The sequence below is a fragment of the Lepisosteus platostomus genome, chromosome 14, assembly GCF_059453375.1.
Source record: "Lepisosteus platostomus isolate fLepPlt1 chromosome 14, fLepPlt1.hap1, whole genome shotgun sequence".
Lineage (NCBI taxonomy): Eukaryota > Metazoa > Chordata > Actinopteri > Semionotiformes > Lepisosteidae > Lepisosteus > Lepisosteus platostomus.
The window spans coordinates 27,931,118-27,952,073 of NC_142624.1; the positions used below are offsets into that span (position 1 = coordinate 27,931,118).

At 36.4% G+C, this 20,956-nt stretch overlaps 1 protein-coding gene across 2 annotated transcripts in view; it reads left to right on the top strand.

Moving 5' to 3' along the window:
- fign (fidgetin) overlaps positions 1-14,996 on the top strand; it is a 54,339-nt gene extending 39,343 nt beyond the window's left edge. For both annotated transcript variants that reach the window (XM_088605446.1, XM_088605445.1), the window contains exon 2: positions 8,777-14,996. In XM_088605446.1, the coding sequence (XP_088461572.1) occupies positions 8,785-11,016 (2,232 nt within the window). In that variant the 5' untranslated portion in view covers positions 8,777-8,784 and the 3' untranslated portion in view covers positions 11,017-14,996. The remainder of the gene's footprint in view (positions 1-8,776) is intronic.
- Positions 14,997-20,956: the final 5,960 nt, after the last annotated feature.

Sequence of the window (20,956 nt, forward strand, 5' to 3'; positions counted from 1 at the left end):
TACTGGTCTCTTTTTGGAATTTAGGGGTTTCACTTTTGGACCCCTACGCTGAGCTCCATGATGATGTTTAAGGAAAAAAATAATTTATTTGGTCTCTTTTAGTGATCATTTTTAGTCTGTCCTTTTGAGCAATAGCTTTCAGTTCAGGTATCAATTGAGTTGGTCCCCTCTTGGACACGCCCTTCTTTTGTAATATGGACATCAGAACTGCACACTGTATTTTAGATATGATTGTTCTAGTATATTGTAATGTTTTAGCGTGACCTCCCATGACATATTGCTTGCAAATCTGTGTGCCTTGTGTATATTGCTTTTCATATTTCAGCTTGCGCTATAAAGTTGACTTTTTTTTCTCTATAATCTCATTTTGGTACACTTTGCTATTATACTGTATGTCTGGTGATATTTGGAGAAAAAAAAAAACTTAACAATTGGTTTGCAGATTAAAATATCTAGGGCTTTTTTCTCAAATTCTACAGATTACATGTGCAATGTTTTTTTTTTGTCTCACCATAATCACAACAATGCAATTATATGTGTGGTATATGAGACATGTAGTGTGATATGGAGAAATGGATGACTGTCTAAATTAACCACCACTTTTTCATCATTTGTTTGTAAAAAGGTGACAGTACAGTAAATGAACCTTTTTGTAGATGCCTTCATTCTAAACCCTGTTTAGAAATCTGACACTGGGGTATTGGGTAATTTCAAATAAGCTATTTATTTTCAGGGACAAAGTTCTAGTTTCTTAAATGTTGTGGTTGTCAGAAAGCTTTCTGCAGTTCAATAACAGTTTTTAGTTTTGCAAAATTCATTAGTATCTAATGAACTATTGTTATTCCATTGAAACTGTGTAGGTTTGATGCAGTAAGCATGTCTTATTGTCTTCACAGCTATGTTCTAAATGTTTTCTGTCAGATCATTTTATTTTACATAGTTGTTTGAGTTGTGAATTTACTGCTTTCAGAGATTACAAAATACTTGACATATCTATTGTTCTATTGAACATTTTGAGGTATCTTTCGGAAAAAAAAATCAATCTTGATATGCCTAAACCTACAATTATGCTTGCTTTTTTTCATTTATTATGGCTGATTTGCCAAAGTTACTGTGAAGATGATTTGGAATGCCATTAAAGCTTAAATGCTTGCAGTCAGTGCTTAAAACATTTTTTTTTCCTGCTCCTCTTCTCTAAGCCAACTGACAGTGGGTGAATTTAAATTGCATACTTCAAAGTGAGGGCTTATTTTAGTTATTGTTTTGTTGTATTTTTTAAGGCTGTAGAAGAGAAAGATAATATATTGCAAGATACATCTGTTACAATGCAAACGTATGTTGGAAGTACGATTTTGAATCCAGCTGTTTTCTTACTCCTAGTAAAACTCACAGCAATCTGGAGTGTAGAAGGCAGGACTACATGCTGCACACAGTGACAGTCCATTGCGGGGCATATTCACACTATTTAGAGTCACCATGTAAAAAAGGCAGCATGATGTGGGACACTGGAAGAAAACTGGAGTACCCACAAACAACACACAAACCTGTTAAAGGCATGCAGACTCCACACAGCAGGTGCTCCTGTCTGGAATTGAACTCGGCAACACAGCCGGGTTAACAGTCATTCCAGTGTACCCACTCGTGACTTTGAGTATCTTGGCGTTTTTCTTCTTTTCTGTATCTCAGAGACTGCCTTTTTACATTTACATGACCCTTAAGAAGCGTTCTAATGCATGGTAATTTAATAACTCTTAAACTGTGTATCATTTAGATATACTGTTCTGAGGAATAAAATGCCAAGAACTACTTGGGAAGAATTGTTCAGAATGTATATATTGTAAAGGCTCAGTGTCCACTCACATCTGCATTTGACTGGTTGTTTTGTCAGGTACATCTTGAAACACAAGCCTGTATTATAAACTGGTATGCTCATACCTACTCATCGTCTCCACCACAGACCATTTCTTGTGCTTCCAAACGCCAGATCCACAGAAGACGTCATTGTGTCCAAAAGCATGTGGTCTTTTCTTTATCTTTCCTAATCAAATTCAGAGGTAATATTGCAGCAAAATCTTTTTTGTTGCATTTTGTTTGCCCAGATTACAGCATGTCTTTACTCCCACATTTACACTAGTTTTATCATTGTGCTTTAAATGTTTATGTGATGATTAAAACTTTGTTGGATTTTTCATATTTGAAAAGAAATCTAGGAGATTTCAGAAGGAGAGTGCATTAAAAATCATACAGTTTTGTTATAAACATTGCTTTAGCATCTTTATTGTTTACTGCTTCATGTAGGCATTTATTATCTTCTTGATTACCTAAGGCTGTTTTCAGGTACTGTATATCCACCTAAAACCCAGCTCTTAAAGGTTAATCATCAAGATTTAATTGTTGATCTTGTAAAAATTCTGAATTTATAAGGCAGTATCTGCAAAGGTAGTAAAAATATAAATATGAACAATAGCTATTTTCAAGCTCTCTTTCAGAGCTTCATAGAGCCTGTCATGGTTATGGAAGACCAGTTCACATACAGGTATGTATAGAAACCTATGTACAGTATGCATACAAGTATATATGTCTATGGAATTAAAATATGGGTGCAAGCAAGGGTATATTCTATACAGAAGAAATTCTTTGTTCATGCATTAGACCTCACACATTAGTAGAGCTGAAAAGAGAAAAGACATTGACAGAGGCACACTGTGTTTGACTAAATTCGGGGTTAAATGGTGCTGCCTGGCCTTTAAGACTCATTTGGATGACTGCTGTATAGATTTCCAAATGGAGTTCATGTGGTTCTAACTTAATACTTAGCATGTTATGTTTTTTGTAGTACAACATGACCACTTTATTTTCAATTATAATGCTTAACAGTAAATGTTTAATAATATAAACTAGAATGTTTCATATTTAAAGCTTCCACTCTGTATATGCCCAACTTTTTGTATCATTTTGCCAAACATTTTTGTGGTAGGATTTTTTTTTTCTATGGACAATGCTTTTTTAATTGATAAAGCCACACTCACGAATATAAGAAACAAACGTAAAATGCAGATTGATTTTGTAGGAATTTTAAGGTCAGCTAATGAAAATCCCAACACTATAATCAGTAATTCTAAAATACATATACCACTTTTTTGGAAAAAGAAAAAAAAATGGCTTGGCTATGAATCCTGTGATAATATAAAATCCTTTCAAACCAAGTTCTGCAGCTTAATTATTATATTACTAAATGCAGCAGTCTGTTCGGTGGTAGAAACACTTCCATATTATTATCATGCTGAAGATTGACTGTTAAGAGCTCATTACAGTTATTTTTCTAAAGAGTGGTTTATTAAACACAGTTACCTAATAAGCATCTTTGGTGGAGCAAATTGCTGAAAACAGTAATGAGTCTGATTAGAGCACATTTCAATTACGACAGCTCAACTTGCCAAAAAAAAAAGGCATTTCTTTGCCTTGATGCTTGGGAATCCTGCTAGAAGGCATTGCACACAAAAAAACCACAGCCACCTCTGTGCTTCCTTTCAGCAGCACAGTAATGAATAGAGAATTGTGCAAGCAGCAGTCCAATTTACGCACTGGGAAATTGGATGGACAGAGCGGAGGCACAGTCATGTTTGCTTAAAAACAGCAAAGGCTACCAAGATTAATAGTTCCCAAAAAGGTCAGCTCTCTGTTTCTCTTGCTTCTTTGGCGATGATTGCAGTAACAGAAATTAAATGAAATTCAAATTAATACAGTGCTCTTGATAGTGAACTGTTGAGTTGTTATAGTTTTAAGATCTACATATTTCACTGTCACACTTTACATAGTGTTAAGAGCTTTTTTGGGGGAGGGTTGATGCATCACACATCGCACATTTTGACATTCGAACAGAAAACTTTCTGAAAAAATTAAATATGTAAGATACCACAAACCTGATAAAACAGGTGTTTCACCATGTTCTCTGTAATTAGATAGAATATTTAATTAAACTTTTTAATTTGCATCTTTATCATGTTCGGATGATACGTATGATTGTGTGAACTAATAGATGCACTGTCAATTTTCTTAATGTTTCTTTACAAGACTCTCGCGTTATTTGCACACATTACAGTTAAATGCACTGTAGACGTCATTGAAAGATCTGAATATGAAGCAGCCGTCTGCTAATAGATAGATTTGCTATTATAAGAGCCAATTAAAAAAGGCTAATCTCATTTAAAAAGCAATAAATAGATGTGGGTTATAATGAAATAGCTTTATTTTATTGTTTTCCTAATAGGAGTTGCTGATATGACATGACAGCTAATATTGTACTTAAATAAGCTCTGCTACTTTGCTTCTGCAGCTATTCTTTTCATTTCATTTTTTTTAAATACTGCTTGACATCTTTATATTGGACAGGTGTAATGACTAAAACAGTGTGGTGGAAGTAGCATCAGTAAAAGCCCATTCTAATGTATGCTTTTGATGAGAAGAATATGTCAATGACAGTGCTTTTGCAAATCTTGTTGCTTAAAATTTAAACCTGTGATGGCTGAATTAACCGTCTTCATCATGTTGTGCCGTCTGTAATGGTGCTTTTTTGTTTCTTACGAGGAGAGCGTTAAGGTTAAGTAGCATGCATGAATTTAAATATTATTAATCAGAACTACATGGCAGTGATTTAAGAACTATAAAGCAAAAGACAATTGTTTCTATGATTATTTGCATTATCATAAACTGTAGTTAGTGAAAGTGAGTTTTAAAAGCTAAAATCTTATGTTCCAATTTCAATAACATTAGCAGTCAGTTCAATTTATTATATAAAATAGATCTTATTATTCTTTAAATTGCTTAATGTTTTGGTATTGCGTACAAAGCTTGACCAGTAGACACTGTTAAATTGTACAAAGATCTCCATTTGTCTGTCCCTCTTTGTTTGTAATCAGTGGAATTTGAGCTAATGCCCTAGAGCCATTGAGAAAATATTTAACTAATGGGAAAACTCGCTAATTATACAAGTCGTAGTTAAAATGAAGCTAAACTTTTTTTCATGAATAAAAACAATTCATTTATCAACATTATATGTGTAAGTTAATGATGTTTACATTTTACAATTCTGTGCACCTTATTGTTACAAATTTCTCTTGGGGTATTTTGAGGTATATGTTAATACGATGTCTTTTGCCCTCCATAGGCTAAGACACAGCACGCTTCATTTCGGACTCTCTGTGGCTTTTTTTAAAAAAAGGCTGACTTGCTGCTGACTGGTGCAGAGGGAGGTGACAGCTTCTCTGAATGCATTTTTTTTCCTTCTGCCCCAACCCCCACTTGTATCCTGGCTTCTCCTTCTCTTTGTCTCTTTCTCTCCCTCCCTCCCTCTCTTTCCCCCTGCCAACATGCCTCAGTTTTTTTTTTCCTGCTGAAAGCTGAACTTTGCTCCCATGAGCAAGACCAACACAACATGAGGAGTTAGTTTGTGGATTCTTTTACACAAGGAGAGAAGCAGTTTAGGCAGATGATAGACCACATTTCAGTGCTGGAGGGAGTAACCAGGGATTTTTTTAGCTTTAAAATAAGTTCTCGCTAGCAGCCTCTTGTATATGTATTTCAGAGGGCGGTTGCACTTATTCATTTAGTTACACAAAGATGTGTGCACATTATTTAAGTCAAAGTTATGATCAGTATTTACACAAAGCAGAGCAACCTAAGCATTTATTACTGTATACAGTACATCCACCTGGACTTGATAATCTTCCTAATTTTTTTTTTCACCTATGAAATTGTCAAAATGAAGTGTCCCATCTTGTTCTTAGCTACATGGAGAAGAATGCTTCTCTGGAGCTACAGCCCAGTCCACAGCTGAGTGATTTTTGAGTCACTCATGCTTTATTTTAATTTTTTTCTTCTGTTTCCATTTCATTAAGCATTTGATGTTCAGGGATCTGAACTGTACCTGTTAAAGTACACTTAGCCAGAAGCGCCTCTGTGATTGTTGAAAGTGGCACTTTATGCAGATGAGATGGAATAAAAAAAAGTAATTTGCCGCAAATGTATTGTAATTTGCAGACGTGAGATGTGAAAGTGTGATTTAAAAGGAATCATCATTTGGCAGTGTTTAAATTAAATAATTAGGATGTATTAGTCCAGAGCTGTGTGCTTCTTGGAGTCACCTTTAACCATGTTGGTGCCAATTTCTTTAATAAGTACAGTATAAAGACATTCTTTGTCTTTGTGTTAAATATAAAAAATCTTCCCATTTCTTCAGTAATACAGAAATTAGGTTGTAAGTAGTGAAACTTAAATATTTCCATTTAAAATGTTTTCCAGTTACTTAAAAGTGTTTCAGTTCCTGTTTATTGTACCACTATAAATAGGATTTACAGATTTAAATAGTCTTATTATTTAATGCTATATTGAGACATTCTTTTTTTTTCTTTCATTAAAGGGCTCCTATCAATTGGTAAATTTCCGTCTCAATAATAATCATCAATCAATGAAAAATAAATGAAAGATAAATGATAAGCTTTAATCCTTGAATCTGATTTAAGTGTTTTGAGTGGTAATGTTAATATTCATTTTTGGTTTTACAATTCTAAATTCTATTTGTTTGGCACTTGATTTTAACATGTAGATTTATAGCCATTTTTATGCCAAGAAGCACATTTGAAATTTCTCATTTTTGTGTTGAATTTACTTCGCTAACTCCCAAGTGGTTGTTAAAAGTATTTTGTCTCTTTTATTTTATGATTTTTGTTTTTCCCCATTTTTGAATTTCTCAGCTACTTTCTTAGAGATAGCTGTTAATGCTGTTTCCAGATACATATAGACTTTGTTTTAAATATCTGGCAAATAGTAGTGACTCTATTCACCCTCAGTTCATGTTCTCATTTTTTTGCTTTCACCTAAATAATGAGGGTGGTTGTTGCAGTTAGCAGGTTTGCAGTATGTAAGTGTTACAAAGACCATGCACACAGAATTCTGCCTCTCGCATTATGGAAAGAAACTTCTAAATCTGTGTAACAAATGATCAAGTTCTGGATTGCCTACAGAGGCTGCAAAGCAATATTACCAATGGTTAAGAGAAGCTAATTATATGAGAAGGAAGAGATTTTTTTTTACCATGTTTAGATTGTTAAAAAGTGAATTCTGCCATATTGATCTGACAGCTGATTTGATCTAATTACTTTTATGCCTCGGATCTGTTGTCAGATGCATTTTAAAGAAGTAAAGAACAGCATTGCAGCAGAGACAACGTTGTTCAGAGGGTCCCTTCTTGTGAAATGTTTTATTTCAACATCAAAACTGTGATTTTTGTTCTTTCTTCTTCTTTTAGACAATAAACCTACCTGTCAGAACCACTAATAGAAAGTCTGTCATTTGTTTTCAGGAGCTTATTTCCAGTATTATTAATTGATAGACTTTTTTTGTGGCTGGTATATTTATAGCTATGTTTTGCTCTTTGTCTTAGGCATTTCTTAATCATTAGCTTGGAAGCCTGACAGGAGTGCCAGCCCTAGCTTGATTTTCTTTGACTAAAACCTTGTAAATTAACACAATTAGCGCAGCATCATCCTGCTAATTAGCTTCCAGTGTCTGGTGCAGCAGTTTTGCAAGCGGCGGGGAGGGTGTCAGATGGGAATCGACATGCCGCTCTGTTACCAAACAAACAGTATGTTGCATTTGTGTAACTTAGGAAGCCTGTGGCAGCCACGTTTGATTCCTTGACTGGACTATAAGATGCTAAAGGGGGGAGGGGGCGGGGGTTGGGGGGTATAGCAGTAATAAAGCAGACATCCTGTGTCACAGATGCCTCATTTCATCTGGGTTTCCTCTTATCACACAATCTATGCCAGAGGGCGCTGGACTGTTTGTGAAAAATCACTTTTGGTAATATGATAGAGATTAAATGTGCCTGTTGATACAGCTGCACCATTGTCAGTAAAGTGTGCACCATGAACAAGTAAGAGGTGGAAAGATATAAAGCTTAAGCTTACATGGACTCTGGTTGTGTACTTGTGGCTTAAAGAAAAAATAACATTGTCATCATTTTACACCCTGTTATTGTACCGAATATGACTTTAATAATCGCACGCTGAGCTCAAAATGACAGCATATGTAACTACCGGTATTTGTAGGAGTAGTTTGGGATTAAAAAGGATTGTGCCTTTTGTACCCTGGAGGCTAAAATAAAAAGAAGAAGAGAAAAAACCACAGAAAGACAAGTGACGCTTGTTTCTTAGAGCCTCCGCTACAGGACTAGCAGGCAGAAAGGAGCCCGTTGTAATTCATGCCGAGTTGTAGGTTTTGTGTGATGAAAGCGACAGAGCGCTGCCTGGGAGATTGCTTTGCTGCACTCCACGAAGCAGATTTGAAACTGTCTTGGACCGCTTTAGATGAGAGTTGGATTATAGAGTGACCTGCAATGTCTGTGTCATATTGTTCTGTGCAGGGTGCATTATACTGTGCTAACTAGGTGTTGGGCTCCAAATCAGAGAGGTATCCTAGATGTGATCTGTCAGCTGTGTCTCATATTTATTATATGGGGGTGGGGTGGGGGAGAAGCAGGGTCGGAGGAGTAAAACTAAAACCGTCATGGTGAGGGGCAGAGGAAAAGGGCAGAAGCCTTTTTTCCCTTGTATTTGTACATTGATGTACCCCTGTTGCGTATATGCGATTCCGATATTTTTAATACTGTACATTATGGCAATGCTGATTAGCTTGGAACCGTCCTTGATTTTTGTCTTGTTTCCACATTGTAATTCTTCATTGTAATTAAATTAAACTGTCTTTCTTGAAATTTCAGGCTTAAAGATGCAGTGGACCCCAGAGCATGCACAGTGGGCAGAACAGCACTTTGACATCACCTCAACCACCCGCTCTCCAGCACACAAAGCAGAGGCATACAGGGGCCACTTACAACGTACCTATCAATATGCCTGGGCCAATGATGATATTTCTGCACTGACTGCCTCAAACCTGTTGAAAAAATATGCAGAGAAGTACTCTGGAATTTTAGAAGGTCCAAGCGAAAGGGCACTCCTAAGTTCCTACTCTGATGCCCCAGGTCTTTTGAATGGAAGGAAGACTGAAAGTGAAGGCTGGCAGCCTTCTGAAGGAGTTTATCCTATGAACTGCGTTCCAGACGTTATTTCTGCAAGCAAAGCTGGAGTGACAACTACCCTACCTCCAGCAGATGTCTCTGCCAGCATTGGCAGCTCTCCTGGGGTGGCCAGCAATTTGACGGAGCCCAGCTATTCCAACAGCAATTGTGGAAGTCACACGGTAGCCAGTCTTCACTCGGGACTCCCGTCTCAGGAATATGCCACAGGTTACAATGGCTCTTACCTGCATTCAAGTTACAGTGGCCAGTCAGCCCCTGCCCTTCCTTCACCTCATCCATCTCCTTTGCACAGCTCTGGGCTTTTGCAGCCACCCCCCCCACCCCCTCCCCCTACTTTAGTGCCAGGCTACAATTCTGGGTCTCCCAACCTCTCAAGCTACAATTACCCCTCAGCTGGTTACCCTCCGCAGACTGCTGTTGCCCCTGGATATAGCCCTGGGGGGGCACCTCCTCCTTCGGCTTATTTGCCATCGGGTATCCCTGCCCCCACACCCCTCCCTCCTTCTACTGTACCGGGCTACAGCTATCAATCCCATAACCTTGCACCACTTGCACCCACACCTCTGAACAGCAGTTCAGCCAATTCTCTAAAAAGAAAAGCTTTCTATATGACCGGGCAAGGAGAAATGGACTCCAGTTATGGAAATTTTAACTACAGCCAACAGCGCTCGACTCAAAGCCCTATGTATAGAATGCCAGACAACAGCATTTCAAACACAAGCAGAGGGAATGGCTTTGACAGAAATGCTGAGACGTCATCTTTAGCATTTAAGCCTACAAAACAGCTGATGTCCTCAGATCAGCAAAGAAAATTTAGCAGTCAGTCTAGCAGGGCTCTAACCCCTCCATCCTATAGTTCTGCAAAAAGCTCCTTGGGAGGCTCACGATCAAGTGAATCATTTGGGAAATTCACTTCTCCTGTAATGAGTGAGCATAGCGATGAGCACAGACAGCATCTTTCCCACCCAATGCCAGGATCGGGAATTAGTACAGCTACCTCATCCACCCGTCCTGCAGAAGAACAGCTGAAGAACACCGACCCACACCTCGTTGAACTTGTGACCAATGAGATCATCAACCAGGGACCTCCAGTGGACTGGAATGACATTGCTGGTCTTGAACTGGCCAAAGCTACAATAAAAGAGGAGGTTTTATGGCCTATGCTGAGGCCAGATGTTTTCAGTGGACTCACTGCATTACCTCGCAGCATTCTATTATTTGGACCTCAGGGAACAGGCAGAATGTTATTGGGTAGATGCATAGCCAGTCAGCTGGGGGCTGCTTTTTTTCGGATCAGCGGCTCTGCTCTAGTCACAAAGTGGCTAGGAGAAGGAGAGAAGATTGTTCACGCCTCTTTTCTTGTAGCACGATGTCGTCAGCCTTCTGTCATTTTCATCAGTGAGATTGACATGCTACTTTCATCGCAGTTGAGTGAGGAAAGCCCAGTAAACAGAATTAAAACGGAGCTTCTCATGCAGCTGGACAGTGTTCTAACTTCTGCCGAGGACCAAATTGTGGTCATCTGTTCCACAAGTAAACCTGAGGAAATAGATGAATCTGTGAGAAGATACTTCATGAAACGACTTCTTATCCCATTACCGGACAGCACAGCAAGGCACCAGATAATCATTCAGCTGCTCTCACAGCACAACTATTGCCTCAACGACAAAGAGGTTGCACTGCTGGTTCAGCGAACAGAGGGCTTCTCTGGACTTGACGTTGCTCGGTTATGTCAAGAAGCAGTGGTTGGGCCTCTCCATGCCATGCAGGGCACTGACCTTTCAGCCATTATGCCTAGCCAGTTGAGGCCAGTCACTTACCAAGACTTTGAAAATGTTTTTTGCAAAATTCAGCCTAGTATATCACAGAAAGAACTTGACACGTACACTGAATGGAACAAAATGTTTGGTTGTAGCCAATGAAACAAAATCAAGAAAACCCGGGAGAACAAACCTGTTGAAGAGGGATTTAAAAAAAAAACTCTCTTGCAGTAGTGATACACCTGGAAGAAAGGAAGTACAGACAACAGTGACCTTAGCATCTAAAAGCATCAGAATAGACTTGAAGGTGGTGTACTTTAAACAAGAGCTGGTAACCTACAAGAAACAAATTCAGATGGCTTATTTTGATGCTACATACTGCTGAAGCCAGGCATCACTTACGAAGGTGCAAGTGGGTTGACTTCAAGAGGACACAAACCCTGTGTGTTTATATCATTCTGCTGTTCTTGAGATTTAGTTGCTATCAAGTGCCTGAAGTGGTGCTTTATTTTTTTGTTTGCCTCACAATCTACATTGGTGGCATGTGCTAATATAAAGAGCTTTAACTTCAAACATTATGGGACTAAAAAAGAGAGATAAGCTGTTGTAATAGGAGACAGTCAATTTTTGCCATTATGAGAGCAACAGTATTCCTCAATCATATCTGTTCTGCAGTATCACCTGGGAACAGACAAATTTAGGGTATTGGTAAATTGGACCTTAATTTCTATAGTTGATTTCTTTTGATGTTCTGTCTGCAAAAACTCAGGAAAGTGATTGTGACATGTACAGTACCTCAAAAGAATGTGTTGAAAGCACTATGTACTGTGTACTGTGTACTGCTGAGAGTTCTAGGCTAGGCTTCTATTTTACTTTATCTAAATGTATGTTTACCTCAACAGCTGAAAAAAAATGGCAAGGAGATGACTATGAATGTATCCAGATGTGTTCTGGAGTGATGGGACAGAATCAATAATATGAGATTTGCAAGTGTTAAGTGAAGAATTTATTAAAATAATTTTTGAGATGGGAAGAATAGAAGCCCACATTTTTATTTAACTTCATATTATGTAACTGTGCATAACTTGTTTGATGACTGACTGCCTTCATCCACAGTACATGGGGAAGTGCATATTTGAAAGAGTAAAGTATAGGGGAGAAAAATGAAGTACTACAACCAAACGTAAAACATGAAAAAATAACAGATTTACTGTGTTAGCACATGTTTTAATATCAGAAGCTACTAGTGTAGCCCCTAGGTCACTTTGTTACACATGCGCAGTGAGAGGATTTGAGGTCAGACATCTGCAAAACTGAGAGACGCGTTCAGCAGCAAGTTAATACCTACCGAAAATGTATCTTGTGGGTAAAAAGGATAAAAAGTTCTCCAAAAATAGAAAAAGTGCAGTTTTAAGGTATGTGATCCCATTCTGCTGCTGTCGCTCATCATATGTGTAATGATGCCTAAGGATGATGTATGCCCTGCTTTCTGTTCTACCTCAGTTTATTACAGTTCTCTCTGAAAGCAGAATATTTGAGGATTGCTAGATGTCAAAAGCTCTTTGGTATGCTAACTTGCAGAACCCTTCTTTTTAGCTGCATTTTAACAATAAGAGAGTCATGGCACACTTTTACTCTCATTTATTGCCACTTACATATATATTTCACAGGCACACATTTGGCTAATCTTCCTTCAAGAAAGACTATTAGCTGGCATGTGTGGCATTTTCCTCACTTCTTTCATAGAGCCTTTCTTTTTATCTTTTAATGCTTTACATGCAGCTCTTTTCATTACCATTGATGGACGTTTGGTAATGTCGCTGAACAGAAATATTGCAGGCCATAGAAGTCACACAGTCAGCAACTGCATGAGAACTAAAGCCTTGCTTTTGAATGTATTTTTGTTTTATTTTTTGTTGAAACAGTATGAAAACTGTTGCTAAGCACTAGTATTGTGGTATGGTAGTGCCACAAAATACTGAAAGAACAGTATATAATAGGTGCACTGAGAGAGTTTTTTTTTCCAGACTTAAAGTTAGGTCTTTTCCTTAACGTTTTCATTGCCTTCATTTTGATCACTCAGTTAATAGAGATGTCGTGGTGTCACAAAATAATTATGTAACATCATTCTGATTTAAAAAAAAATATGACCAGCTACGTAATGTTGACATATAGAAAATATTTGGTATTAAAATGGGAAATGGACAGCTTTAGGCTAATTTAAGGTAAACTTTTTTAACCTTTTGTTTCCAAAACCAGTTACTGTGACATCTCTGTTACCTTAATGTCCTGTCTCCAATAACTGTTGTTGCAATGTGCTGACCCATATGCTGGTATTCAGTTAGCCTTTAAGCTTCATTGAATTCATTTGAGACTGATGTGCTTTATAATCAGAACATATTGCTAAATTCATATGAGAGACAAAGTACGAGACATGATGGTATTTTAGACCCTTTAACATTATAACAGTCTTGACACAAAAATGGACACCATGAGTGCATTGAATATTTTGTTTGTTTTTTTACACTTTCATGAAAAGGCTATTTAAACATTAACTTCATCACCTTGCTTAGAAAAAATACCCTGCAGTTAGTTGTCAGCTAATGAACAATTAACTAAATGCAACATAAAATCTGCGGTTTATCTGATATTAATTTCTATTTTAATTATCCTCTTAGCCATCTGGAAATCAAGTAAACCTTCTGTTGCAATATGAAGAGTCTTTTACTCACAGAATTTTTTGTTATAAAATAAACCAGGATAGGCTCTGGTTCCCCCACAACCCTGTATTGGAGTAGTTAGAAAATGGATTGATGGATAAAATCCCTTTATGCTGAGCGCAAATTGCAAATATATATATATAGGTGACTAGTTTTTATTTGTCTGAAACTTTCATTGTGTAAATGTAAAAGCTAACAACTCAAATGAACAATGGAATGGGGTGACAGTTTACATAATGACTGTTTAGTCTTCTCTCAGTTCACCTTAAATTTGGAGGGATGTGTCACGTGCTGTTTGTCTTTTGAGCATGCCTACTTCTTCAAAGCCACTTAAGACAAAATAACCATTCTAGCAAACAAAGAATGTATCTTGCATTAGCAAGATCAATAGCTTGGACTAAAATCCCCATGGATTTTTAAGGATAGTAACTCAAGATCTTAACATTGTAAAAAAAGATGCAGTATTCAAGTAGTAGATCATGTAACTGTTGGAAAGATATGTACTGTATGTTGCAGACAGCAAAGGGTCAGCATTGCCACAGAGCTGTGAGAGACTGATTCGGTTTCTAGAATATTAAATATTTATTAAAAAACTTCTGAAGTACACCAAGGTTGTAAGCACATCCATTCCTTCCCATATCGTAGACACAACAAAATCACTTGAATTTATTTTAAATTTTTTTTTGTATAAAACTGCTAAGGATGGTTTTATTATGTTTATGTATCTGTTTTATAGTCAAGCATTGTTCTTTATAACCATTTCTACCTCATTGCTACATATTGTACATGTAGTATTTATTTTATGTCTTTTTTGAATGTCATGCATTTGTAAAAAAAAGAAAAAGAAAAAAATATAAAAAGGAAAAAAAAGAAAAAAGACTTGTCCTTGAACTCGAACAGTCTACCTCAGAAAGACTGTCTTTACACTGAACAGTATTAGCAACAGAAATGATAAGACACATTAGTGAAGTGTGGCAGTGTAGATAATGCACACTTACTTTGGATATTGACTGACTTCTAAATATACTCACAATGCTACATTTCTGAAAGAAAATTGTGGACTGTATAGGTCTTTTCCAAGGTCTCTCTTAATGCAAATTCAATTAAAAATACAATGCGTTGCTTTAATCTTTTGTGAATTGTAGTAGTGCGCGTGTGAATGTGTATGTGTGTGCACGTATATATAAATTTGTGCAGGTGTGCATATATAAATGAGAGTATATATATATAGATATAGCTATCTATATATGCAAAGCACATGCACAAACTTATACATAGTGTACATTTGTTATATATATTCAACATGCACCACATACATGTTTATATGTGTGTAAATATTGCCATACTTAAAGTCAACTTAAATGTATTTTCATGTATTCTGAGGTACAAAAGATCCATTAAAGATGTTTTCTTGAAACCTCATTCTGTGCATTTCTTTTGTATCTTAAATAAAACACTTTTTGAATTAGGTTTGCAAGCTTTATGGACACCTGTGGAGAAATTCCTGTTTTGTACACAATTTCCATTTAATACACGTTGAAGAATAAAAATGAAACTCTCCTCAGATAAATGTATGGAGATTCCAGCTTTCATGGTTGTTTTAGATATAACATTTCAACATATAAAGCTTTAAATATTTAAGACTTACAATATTAACCTCATAAAAAGTTTAGATGAGGCCCATAAAAACTAAATTTATCTTAATTATTTGTGTAACAGACCTATACAATGCACAATACAAACTGAAGTTTCTGTCTCTCCTATTTCTCTTTTTTATCTCCTTGGCTGTGTATTTGCAATTATGAAAATCATTTTTGTTGTACATTATTTTGCATTTGCTGAAACTAAATGTGTTATTATTGCACTCATTAAAAATGTAACAATCCATTTCTCTCTGAAAAAAATGACAAGCATCAAATGATGAAAGCTTAAATTATCCATCACTCGCATAATGAATTCACATAATTTGTGAGCATTATTAATGTAAATGAGACATTTCTGCTTAGGTTTTTTTTGATGGTATCATTATATGGTTGATCGTATGTGCGTAGGAAGCTGCTGTACAATTAACTTTGAGATCTGAAAAAGTTGCAATGCATTTTGTCCTCGTTGCAGTTTCATTTGTAATTTGTTGCATCTCATTTTCTTGGGTGTATGCACTGTAATGTTTTAAAAGGAAACCAGTGCTAACGTGTTTTCATTGGATATTTCTTTCAATGATGATTGTTACCACAGGGAATGAACATGGGTGGATTTTCAAAAATAAAAACCTACTATGAGCAGTAACCATTTAAAGAAATTGTGAAATATTGTTATTTTTATTACCAGTTTTATCTGTTACAATTTGTTGTATATGGCTATGCTACTAAAATGGAGGAAGTGACGAACAAGCATACCTCAAATAAACATTCTGAATTTAAAACAAATCCATATTTTATGTATTTTTAAGATGTATGATCATTATGTACAGCTATGTATGCTGACTTTGAAAAGGCGTGTTTTTTGTGTTGAGCATTTGTTAAATTTATAAATATAAAAAGAATGAAGTTAGGCTTTAAAGTAATTTTATTATCCTGTCTGTCAATCTGTCAGTCTAAAAATGAGGCATATACTCATTACTTGTAAACTCCCAAATGCTCTTGCAGTGTCTGCTTTAGGGTTCATTAAAATGCAATTAATTAATGATTTGCTGCTGAGTAGCTGGTGTCTACAGTGTCCCTTCTGCTGCATGACTCACAGTTGCCACGCCAACACTAAACTATACTGCTGCACAAAAGTAGTACAGCACTCAGGGCTAATGGAATTAATGAAATATTTTAAAACAGAGATATCAAACCAGATCACAGAACAGGTGAACAAAAACAGATAAAAGAATCATGATATGTTTTGAAGCACAAGCCGTGACACACTTTGAAAATAAAAAAACATAAAGTTACTATGACCTCCCTTGGCATTAACACTATTCTAATAGTTGAAGGTTGGTCCATTGCAGTTCTGTCCCGTTGGTGTCATTAGTGAGTTGGTTTCCCCACTTTTTACTGGACTTGGCGGAGGAGACGAGGCTGGCCACAACAAAACATTGACTTTGTTTTCTTGGTTGTGCCATTATAATCCACATGTCTCTTCTTATTGTCTTCCACCGGACCTGTCCAGGGCAAAATGGCATTAATCGGAGGATAGAACAGACCACTACTCTCTGTGCCACCTCAGGTGTTTTCTAGCTCAGACAAAGCTGCAAATTCTTATCTAAGCTGTCAACATTACCCCCAAATGGCCTGCAAGCACAAAGATGCTTTTCATGCAGACAACAAGCTATAGTCTTTTTGCTGATGCAAGAGTTATTTCTTCCTGGAATTCCTCATGCTGTAGCCACTGCAAGTGATTATGCAGATAGATGTGACAGTCCTGGGACAGTGTGGTGGCACTCTGCCTTCAAGAACATAGCCTGTCACTAAAAAATATCATTTTTTTTCCTGTTTTCTCTGGATTGGTCTGCTGCAACCAGGCAATCTTCATTAAACAATGTGGGCATGGTCATATCTGTTCACTGGTTTTACATTAATTAAAATCTAATATTTTGAATGACTGTTCACACATATCGTAATTAAAATATATTTTGTCACCTTTACCACAATTTTCAAACACTGAATGCCTTATATCTCTATGAAATCACAACTTTTTATTTTTTTTTATCCCAAGGAACAATACTGGTCGGAATATCAATAAAACTGCTCATTATTTGCAGTATCGAGTGTAGTACCCAGTGTAGTATCACGTATGTTCCCAGTGAGCTACTGATCCCAAATGTAAGCTATTTAATTGTCCATCAGTACATCTTGCATACTCTTGCTTGGCTAAATCACTTTTCTGGTCCTTCATAACATTGCAAAAAAGAATTGATAATGTTTTTATTAATTCAATGTGTAGATGATCAGGAGATGTAATTATAGATGGCACCAATTTACAATACCAACACTGTAAAATCCATTGTCTTTTTAAACCTGAAGATAAAAGTTGTAGAATAATATATTTTAGGTTTATGTGACAATATCAGTTCATACTGTGTACTCTGCGGTAATTTATATGATCTTGTAAACGACATAAATCATGACTGCTGTTGTCCTAGTAAAACTAGCAGAAAGGATCACCAACATTTCCTATTTTCACATGCTCTGCATCCTTGCATTGTATTCTAGTCTATGACCAATCCAAAACAGATACAGTAACTGTCAAGACCTTTTAAAAGTATTGCTTAAGTCTTGACTGATAGCTGTTGAAGGGTACATACAATTTGACGGGTGTTGTTTCAGTAACAAGATGTTAGTCTTATTTTTTTTTAATTCAGTCAAGAAAGATGGTCTTATTTTCAGCATTAATACAATTCTATTTTCAGGAAAATATGTTAAACGTTTGAAGGTGGTCTACTATTGTAATTTTAAAAATTCAGCATTATTGCTTTCATAAAATAAAAGCTTTTTCTTAAAATTTATATTTTACGGAGCATTGTAAATTATATATACTGTATTCTTCCTATATTTAGGTATTGGGATAAAGCTTATTATACAACATTTTATACAAAAAATGTGTAAAATGTTATGTATTGTAATAGTGTATGTTGCTGTATGTACATTAGATATTTTGGACTTTATCATAATGGAATTTTAAAATAAGAAAAAATTGGCTAGGCTATTTCTTTAAATGCAAATTTAGTGTAATTAGTTCAGCTTAATGAACCTGCTGCAGTTCACTCCATCACAATATTATTCTTCTCCAATTTTTCACATGACATTTGCGATCATAGCGTCCTACTAACGCTGTATAATGCACAATAGTCCAAAGCCAGAATCAGAACACCCCACTCTTTGATACAAATTATGCAAATATATTCTAATTTTGTTAACATTAAAAACAATCATTCCAATTCCACACAAAACTGTTTTTACCCCACCACTCAGGATTTCCTCCATTGGTCATCACAGGTTTTACCAAAAGTGGTTCCCTTTTAGTTACATGGGGATTATATTTGAGCTCTGAAGCACCAAGGGAAGAATCTGCGTATCCAGTTATCGCTTCCTGGCAATTGTTGTTTTGTAATTCATGTGTTCCAGGCTGAACAAAACATTCCGACACTAAGAGATCGTTCTCAACAAGATTGAACATTTTCTCTACTGTGTACTAATCTTGAAAGTAAGTGAACCTTTGAAAATCAGAGTGTTACTTTTACAAATGTGGACAGTATGCCGTGGATGTGGGATCAGTTCTGATCTCATTGTAGACCTGCCTTTCCAAAAGCAAGTACACAATGAGCATATGCTTTACAGTAGATTTGAGTAGAGTGCGAGTAATCATTCAGTTCTTAATGGCAAACCTTTTCTGAAAGGCAATCCATATCATGTTGGCTACAAGTTTCTCACCAGTGTTTCTCCTTGGTCATCTATGCTAATCTGATGCAATATCTGTTAGTCAGCAAAAAACGCAGCCTTACCATTTCTGGAGGGCATGTCAGGGTGATGTGCACGTCAACACATTTTGAACTATTCAGTAGGTTAAGTTCTAAGAACTTAAGTCCTTTGCTTTTCTAAATGTATTATATTTGTAATGAAATAAATGAAATATTTAAAGTGGGATAAGTGGTTTTGGTATCATGGTATTAAGCATAGTATGGCATTGATATCTACCCATAAATCTAGTATTTCTGAATGTATAACAGCAATAACAAATACCACAAAAAGCTAGCAAATAAAGCTTTATTTATTGCATTCTTTCAATATATTCTAATTGTCTTTTTTTTTCTTTGAAGCATAATTTAGATTTTTACATACTAGATTGTGATACTGTCTTGCACACAGCTAGTTAGGGTATATACGTTTTGATCCTTTTTTAGAAATGCATTGTATTTGTCCAGGCGGTGGAAAGTTTTGGTGGGGGAAAAAAAAATAATAATGCAGATAAGGGAAACTAAAGTTATGTCAAACAAATTACATTCAAGTTATTAGTGGCTATTTTGTAAATATCAAAGATCCACTTGTTCCAGCGCTTGGAGCTCCATTTGCATTCTGATGAAATTCAAGTGGATGGCTGTGAACTCGGGGGTTATCTCTCGTGGTGCAGCGATGAGCCGCGGAATCAGACAGTTATGCGTCTGACCGGCTTGAGAGTCTGAGCCACGAACCTTTTTCTATTCACTTTCTTCACAACAATTAAAATATGCAAAGTGATAATTTTCCTTAAGTAGCCTTAAATGTGCGATCTATTTAAATGTGAGGAAAATTGCCTAAAGCTTGCGGCAAGAGAAAAAAAGAATAAATTATGCAAATAACAGAAAGGACTCTACCACTTGAAAGCCTAATTTTTCTGTAATAAGCATACTGTTTCATTTAATTTTTTGCCTCTTATTAAAAGTGACAGTTCCTTTGCACTGTCTGATGGCTATATCTGACACAAGCCCAGGAAATGACTGCTAGACTAAATGCTAAAGCATTTTGGTAGCTTTTAGATGATAGTTACATTCACAAAGTAATTATGCACTGGAGAGTCCAGAAATAAGGTTTAATTACACAGTAATCGCTTCTGATGGACACTGCAGAAGTGTGAACACTGCCAGACTGCAATCCATCAATGACAAACCCCTGGCCACTTTTAATTCTTCCTCATTTGCATCATAACCTCCGCACCAAGTTGCACAAATGCTGTTAAATGTTAATAGGAGCTGTCTCTCCACTCAAAATGAATGCTTAAGCCATTTCACTTTTTTCCTTTCCTCTCTCTCAGACCTTCATAACTAGCTCCTCTCCGGGAGCAAGCATTAGGCAGAGAACACAGTACATGGTCACTGTTGTGCTAATTGGGAGCAACACTTAAAGTTTTATCTCTCAAGCGCTAATAATGTTCCGTGCTGACAAACCACTGCATAAGTAATGCATTCCGAGGAGGAGAAATAGGCATGCTTAGAATAAAAATGTGGCCCACACTGTTGTTTAGAAACTAGCTGTTTGATTGGGCCCTGTAGTCATATTTAATCCATATCCTCAGGGACCTGGGACAAAATTACATCTTTATTAATTGAAAACTCTGGCTGGCTTTAGTTGTCCAGCAGACCCACTTATTAATGTTCCTTTTAAAGCTTTATGAAGCTGATGATGAGCAGGGCTTCCCATTCCCAGGTTTCCTTAACCATATTTAAATATAATAGCCATGGTCATACCCACTCATCTATTACGAACAATAGACAAGGCAAATTGGTGAGCTGGTGGGAGCAATTTGTTTTCCACTTTTTTAAACTCTTTTCACTTGTTGGTGTCAAAGCCTCTGAACTGAAGTGTACAGGCTTGTCTCGCATTTTATATGCATATCTTATTTTCAGATTTTTCTTATCTTTAACA